The sequence below is a fragment of the Myripristis murdjan genome, chromosome 1 (genome assembly GCF_902150065.1).
Source record: "Myripristis murdjan chromosome 1, fMyrMur1.1, whole genome shotgun sequence".
In the NCBI taxonomy this organism is placed as follows: Eukaryota; Metazoa; Chordata; class Actinopteri; order Holocentriformes; family Holocentridae; genus Myripristis; species Myripristis murdjan.
The window spans coordinates 2,278,078-2,285,651 of record NC_043980.1 but is presented as its reverse complement, the minus strand read 5'-3'; the positions used below and the strand labels follow the sequence as shown (position 1 = coordinate 2,285,651).

The 7,574-nt window shown below is 41.8% G+C and overlaps 1 protein-coding gene across 1 annotated transcript; it reads left to right on the top strand.

The window, feature by feature from the left end:
• The first annotated feature begins 4,204 nt into the window (after positions 1 to 4,204).
• LOC115357092 (heme oxygenase 2-like) lies at positions 4,205 to 6,984 on the top strand. The gene is made up of 4 exons (XM_030048454.1): positions 4,205 to 4,293; positions 4,496 to 4,613; positions 5,272 to 5,436; positions 6,646 to 6,984. The coding sequence occupies exons 1-4, from the start codon at positions 4,205 to 4,207 to the stop codon at positions 6,982 to 6,984; spliced, it is 711 nt and encodes a 236-aa protein (XP_029904314.1).
• Positions 6,985 to 7,574: the final 590 nt, after the last annotated feature.

The window sequence follows — 7,574 nt, the reverse complement described above, 5'->3', positions numbered from 1 at the left end:
TGGAGATTTATTTACCAAGAATTTGCAAGTGTATGTTTACAGTACTGTTTACAGTCAAACATTTTGATGCACTGTAGGCTCAATTTTTGATAAATCAAAAATCTGTGTGGATCGTTTGTGTAGGACAGTCTGAAGATGCTCTGTAGCAAGTTTGGTGACATTTGAGCAAAAATTGTGGGAGGAGATAGGTTTAACAAGTTTTACAGTTTTTGAAAAAGAGTGATGGATTTCATAATTTGCAATAGGTTTAAGTGCACAAACGTTTCTTCAGTATTGGGGCTACATTTTGGTGAAAGTTGCAAAGCTGTAGCACATATGGTTGATTTGTTATGAATTTTCAATGTTTTAAAATTTAGAGGCTTGCTACAGCTCCACCATCAGGACTATTGGCTTGTGTTTGCATCTGAGGTAATTTTTTGTTTTCAAGATACACCTACCGGAGGTAGAACCAAACCCAACACTGTTTTTCCTCATCTCTAAGGTCTCCCATACATGAAATGGATTCTTGGATAAAAACATTTTACTGCAAAAGTGGTGAAACTGATATATATTGTCATACAACCCCAAACTAAAAATAAAGCCTGGCTGTATGGGGGTTGAGGTGTATAAACTCATGTAGATTCACAATGGAATGTGTGAGAGGTCTAAAACTTGGCATGCTTGAGGCCAGGGCATCACTCTACATAAAAGAAGAAACGTCAGTATCTTAAATAACATGGGAGATACAGTAATTTTAACACATACCTACAATAGGCGAGAATGTAAAATCTGAATGAATGTTCTCTTTACTTTGTAGTGACTCTGTCATGGATTGTCATACCAATACATATGAGGGCTTGCTGGAAAGGTGTGGTTCTGCTGAATTCTCCATCTGGCACACTGCAGCCACTGCTAAGGACAAGAGCCGGCTGCAGCGTGGCATCTGATCCGCAGGGAAAGTGATTGGCTGTGATCTTCCATCTCTGCAGGAACTGAACGTGTTCAGGACCTGGAAACGTGCAGACAAGGTTGTGGCCGATCCCTCCCATCCCGGCCACAAACTGTTGGTGTTGGTGAAAAATTTTTCCATTTTTTTTTTTTTTTTTTTTTTGACTGTATGTTATTTACTTATGCGTAGCACCTTAACTCCAACTCAAATTCCTTGTGTGCAAAAACTTGGCAATAAAGATCTTTCTGAGTTCTGAGTTGTGAAGATACCACTCTACCCCACAGAGCATGGAGACTAAACCCACAACTATTAACAGAACAAGAATTTTGGGATTATATTGAAGCTCAAATTAACTTATATTCTGAATCAAACAATACTTCAAAAACAACCCCTGCTACATTATGGAAAGCTTTCAAAGCCTTTTTGAGAGGCTGTGTGATCTCCTTTGAAGTGGCAAGGAGGTTTTTTTTTTTTTTTTTTTTAAAGATAGAAGAATTAGAAAAACAGATTCAACAGTTTGCCAGAGAAAAAGTTTTCTCCCCCTCTCCAAACTTACACAGAACAATTGCAAATTTGAATTATGAATATAATTAGATACTATCAGGTAAAATAAGCAGAGCCTTTTTATATACTGGCATGGAGGACAAGAAACTCTGGAATGAGAACACCTCAAAACTGTGGATTTTAAAGCCATTTCTAAGAGTTCAGAAACCTGCTGTTCACGTTGATATTCTCTGGGCTGAAGAAAAAGGGATCCAGTGAACTTCCATACCTGTCCACTTGATGTCGCTCACGCTCCATAAACAGAATGTGAAAGTGCAAGCAGAGCCTGGTGCTGCTTTGAACGGCCGTGCTGCTCCCTCTGTGCTGAAAGTTGAGATTGAACAACAGAAGAAGCAGCAGCGTCTTCTCTCTCTGGGTTTCCTCTCCACATGAAGCTGGAAAGTCTCTTGGATTTGATGTGGATGTGATCCAGCAGGTAAAGACCCGACCGAATTACTCGAATAACTTAATTTCTTTCCCAAAACAAATAAACAAACAAACAAAATCAGAAAATTAGCAAAATCATTACCAGAACATACAGAGCAATTAGTAAAACAAATAGACAACTATTTATAACTATTATGAATCCACATTTAAATTTCAAGTTATTGGAACGTTGCTGAGAGGCTGAAATGAGAGCTTGGTAAAGGTCAGTAGTTTCCAGTCCATGTGTGAAGAGTCCCAGAGGATTCAAAGTCCTCTGTAGATGAAGCTGCTCAGTGGGTTTGATGTAAAGGGCGGCTGCTCTGAGTGTTACGTCCACTCTGTATATGTGACATGGTGCTGACAGGAAGACAGCACACATCCTGTCATGGAAAGCTTGTTGTCATCAATCAGCTGCTGTGTTTGTGTCAAGGTGTCGGCTCGGCTATGGATGTGTGTGAGGAGAGAGAGGAGGGGCTCCCTGCCTCTGAAAGCACTCTGTCTGGGGAACATGACAGCCAGACCAAAGCTAAGAGGTGAGATGAGGATCTCTGACTGTCCATGACTGTTCTCCATCTCAGAGCTCAGCAGGCAAATCAGCACAGCAGCATTATTCACAGGAAAAGCTCTGTGTGTGTTCACATTATCTCTTACACATAATGTTGCTTCTGAAAATAAGTTTGTGATTATTATCTGAGTATGTTCGTGTTCCTAAGAAAGTAAAACAGTGTTGTTCATAGAGACACAGATCCCTTCACTGTGTTCATGATGTTTCTATCAGGATCCAGCAGGAGAGACCAGACTCCCCTGGACCCAGCTGTGTGTCCTTCAAGAGCGACCGGTCTGTGGGTCGATTTATTGTCTTCAAAGGCACACAGCCCTCTGCTGATGATGGGTAATTATGTCAAACTGTTGATAAAATAGATGGTTTGCTGTTATCAGCTTCAGAGTTACGTGCAGCCGACTTATTGAACCAAAGTGTGACACAGAGAGGAGACCACAGGAATATGGTGACAGAAGGAAGGTGTTATATCCATCGTGTAAATTTACATCTTGTCCATTTTGCTTAAGAATGTGAAATTCAACAAGCATTCTTTTAAAGACCCCCTAAACCAAAAATGTTTTTTTTTTTTTTTTTGAAATTATTAACATGTCAATGTAGTGTTTGGGTTCTGCTACAAGGTATTTCAGCAGCGAAGTCGGTAATGCACGCCATAACTGAGCATTTTAGATTTGAAAATGCAGTTTGAAACCCAGAGTCTGAAGATGTTGGGTTCAGTTTATCAGCGTCCAGGCAGGTTTACTACGTCACAATCCCTAGCAGCCAATCCCGTTGATTTTTCTCCATCTCATTAACATAATATATGCACAGGGTAGAACGCGGGAGTAAACGTTAGACAGCAATGTCGGAGACTTGCTCTGTGTCCGGCTGTGGAGCGGTAAAGGGCGGTAACATGCATCATTTTTTGGCCTAATGTATGAAAGCAGTGGATTATTAGAAACGCCTCATATCACCTCATATCATATCACCATCAACATCATATCAGTCCAGTACTACAGGACCGTCTGCCACCAACTATGACCTAGGTGCTACACAATTGGGCCGGCACCGCATAGAGGCAAAATTACTCCCTTGCTCCCTTCCATGCCTGCCTGCCTGCGTGCCTAAAAGAGACTAAGTTACGGTACACTTACCATTCTGACACATCTGCTAGCCGGCAACTTGCAGATGTAGGGTCCTCCTCAGAGTCTGAGCCAGCCTCTGGGTCAAACATGTAGCCTAAGGTTCAATATTGCCGATATTGCCGCGAGAGGTAGCCATTTTGACGCGGACCGTTGTTACCAAGCAACCCAGACCAGGCCGCGGCGGTAGGCGGGCGCACGTCACAACATATTTGCATACTCATCTCATACTCATACTCATGAATATTCATAGAAACTTGATTTTTCAACGAGGGAGAAATAGTAGTCGTGTTTTTAGCCTCTTTGACAGTTTTTTTTTAAACAACTTTTTCGTGGGAAAGCAGTTTTAATCAAAATATAGTCATAGCAGAGCATTTTTACAATTTTTAAAATGCCTCTTTAGGGGGTCTTTAATATTTAACCATAGTAACAACATTCCTATTCAATTATTTGAATTTGTTGTGGTGGTGATACACACCACTGCTGAACAAATAGCCTAGCCTACAGCAAAATCCCTGCACAGTGCCATGGCCCAGCATCTCGTCACCTCCGTGTTGATGGATCAACATCTCCCTCTGTCTGCTTTACGTTTACAGGAAGCTAACGTACTGGGAAACTACCAGTAAGATGGAAACTGAAGTGACACCAGGGCCGAAATCCAACGGTGTGACCAACGGAGGTGCCCGAATTGTGGATGACGATGATGAAGTTCTCAGGTACGGATGACGAAGTTGCACGGTCAGTGGCCTGTTGTGGCCTGTCAAACGTATGCTTGTCAGTTTCACTTTGGTATTCAAGCGCTACTGTTGCACTTAGGCATCGTCCTAATGGCTGAAATGGTAATGCATCTCTCCCTCTCTCTCTCTCTCTCTCTCTCCCTCCCTTTATGCTTCTTGTTTCCACATTGCCTCCACCAAGTCCGACTGACCTGTCCGAGATGTTAGCGGAAGGGACCAAGGAGTCCCACGACAGAGCAGAGAACTGCCATTTTGTGAAGGATTTCCTCAGGGGGCGAATCAAACGAGAGCTGTTCAAGGTTGGAGCCTGCAGGGCATCTTGCATTGCTGTTATCCCAGTTCAAGTGATGCCAGAGGGAATGGCTGCATGCGGGATGGGGAAGTAACACCAAGCGGATGTAAATTTAGAATAAAGAATCTATAAGGCATCCTCAAGTAAATTAGAGTCGGCTCCACTGTGCACCAGTCACTATCAGACAAATACTGCAAGGGAACAATAGGGCAGGTGAAAAAGACTCTGGTAAAAGACTCACTTCAGCTCTTCCCGTTTCTGGGAAAAAAAAAAAAAAAAAAAGCCTATTTGATTAGTAAAATAACAAAAGTTAATTTCAGTATGTAGCAGTTGCCGTGGCCGAAAAAACTGTCCTCCCTTGGATGTGAGCAGTAAAATAGAAGTCTGTTCTTTCCCCTTGAATGGACTGACTTGTGCTTAATCTAAGTCAGTAAATCAGTCATTTACGTTTGCATTGCTCTTTGGCCCTCTCCTCCCTCCTTGTTACTTTTCAGTTCAGAAACTGCATTGGCATGACTGAAACAATATTGCCAGATGATATATTATTTGACAAAATGTAGTATTTAATAATAATTGCTATTTAATATAAAGCAGCTCCAAAATTGAGAATATGTCATTCTGAAGTAATGAGAAATCGTTCTCATTCTCTAACTGTAACTTTTCAGAGGGGCACCATGGCTCTGTACTATGTCTACTCGGCCATGGAGGAAGAAATTGAGAACAGAGACCACCCCCAGCTCGCTCCAATCTATTTCCCCACTGAGCTGCACCGGCGTGAGGCCCTAGCCCGGGACCTGGAGTACTTCTACGGAGACGACTGGCAGGAGCAGGTGAGCAGAGAGCACGCAGCGCCTTGCATGGCAGTCTGACGTGGGTGTACTGCGGACACTGCGGACGGATAGTTGACCCTCTGACAGTGCTGTCTCACCCTTATAGCATTTTTATTTTTGTTGTTCTTTTTTTGTTTTAAATGCTGGTAAAAGGATTTCATAAGCATTGAACCCTCTGAAATCTGAGAAAATTTCCCTTCATTTCTTTCAAAAATGTGAAAAAAGGTGAGGAGTATCAAGTAAAAAGTTACATTAATATGACTGCAAAATTACCAATAAATTTACAGTATTTTACTAGACAATTTGCCCAGAAAATTCAAGACAACTATTCTATATACTGTGTATAAATATACAGTATATGAGAAACAATAAATAACAAGAAAATTACCACAAAATCACCCCCACTTGATGGGGGTGATTGCTCACACCACTTCATGTCAGTGTTGTCATATTTATTAGTTATATCTAGTTGTGTAGACTACATACAGTAGGTTCATGTTTGTGGTAATGAGGATGTGAGCCAACTACAAACTACATATTGTAGGAATCAAACTTAGATTCTTATATTTTTTGTCTGTTTTTTTTTTTTTCTTGTGAATACTTGTAGTATCTAAGTACTTAAATGTCTCATCCTTTTTTACCACTTATTAATTTTGTGTTACTATGCAAGTTATTGATAAGCTATAAAGGTATAAATAAAATCTTTTCCTGTGTTGCAGAAACCAGAGTTTGGAGACAGATTAATCATATTAGACATCTTACTTTTACTCAAGCAATATCAAACGCTTTTTGTTTTTTTTGCATTGTAATGACCATATGCAATGTGAAAGTGGTCATTACAAGACTCTTTCCATTGCACCATTCATAGCCAGTGTGTTGTTATTGCCTGGTTTCAGCTATTTGAACAATATGCACCTCTTCCCTCAGCTTCGCCTCCCTCAACTCTTCAGCTTCATTCAGAGATTTTGTGAATTTATTATGTTTATGCTCTTGACACCCTTTAGTGTTCAGAAGACTGCTTAGTACAGCTTTTATGAATGGATCTACATCCAAAACACAGCAAGTTATTCCAGGTTTCTCTCACTGTTCTTGCCTCGTTGTTACATTGTCAGTGGACCTCCAAAATGGCATCAGATGGGGTTGGTAGAAGATTTGTGATGTAGCTGCAAAGCTTTTACTGACTCTCATAGCTTTGCTCTCTCTGCGCAGATCAGCCTCTCCCCAGGCACCAAGCCTTATGTGGACCGCACCCATGACGTGGGAGAGAGGGACCCAGTGCTGCTGGTGGCCCACTCCTATACCCGCTCCATGGGTGATCTCTCGGGGGGACAGATCCTGAAGAAGGTGGCCCAGCAAGCACTCAAGCTCCCTGCGACAGGCGAGGGTCTGAACTTCTACCAGTTTGAGGGCATCCACAGTCACAAAGGATTCAAGCAGCTTTATCGGAGCAGGATTAATGAGCTGGAACTGGACGCTGAGACCAAGGAGAAACTTGTGGCCAACTTGGCATTTGGATTCAACATGATGGTGAGGGAGTGGGGAGGGTAGGGCTGGTGGTTGGGAAATACTATAGCCACAAGGTCCTAGCTGAGGCCAGGTGCACATTGTACAATATCATGGTTGATTTAGGCACCCCAGACAAATGGATGAAAAAATGGCGCATCTTTACTCACACAAGATGGGTTTGAGTTTGTTTTTTGAGGATGTGCAATACCTCGGCAACCAAATATGTCATCCCCACCAACCTCGCTCCTCTTCTGTATGTGTCTGCTACATAGCTGTAAATCTTTGGTGGCATACGTTTTAATTATGGAAGGACTGTTTCATTCATGGTTTCACTTCTGTGTGATGAGAGTGACCCAAAGTACGCCTGGTGTCTGTACACACTGAAGCACATGGAGAGAGGAATTGGAGGATTTGGGTCTGTGGTGCTTTTCAGGAATGTTGTATTTAATGATTGTGGAGAACTGTGCTATGGTTATAAAGTAATGTGCAATTGTACCCATGATGGCTCAGGATTTTATCAGCAATATGACATTGATGATAATACATTTCACACACATGTCGTTACTTATCCTGGTAATGAATGAATACCAAACAAGGTGATCCTTAATCCCCGTCATCATCCTCTGGAACAG

What these genes read in the sequence shown, in the direction of transcription:
- LOC115357092 (XM_030048454.1), top strand. Translation starts at nt 4,205, where the DNA reads ATGGAAACTGAAGTGACACCAGGGCCGAAATCCAACGGTGTGACCAAC. An exon ending in GACGATGATGAAGTTCTCAG is followed by an intron (nt 4,294 to 4,495) that starts GTACGGATGACG and finishes GCCTCCACCAAG; the next exon opens with TCCGACTGACCTGTCCGAGA. An exon ending in GAGACGACTGGCAGGAGCAG is followed by an intron (nt 5,437 to 6,645) that starts GTGAGCAGAGAG and finishes CTCTCTGCGCAG; the next exon opens with ATCAGCCTCTCCCCAGGCAC.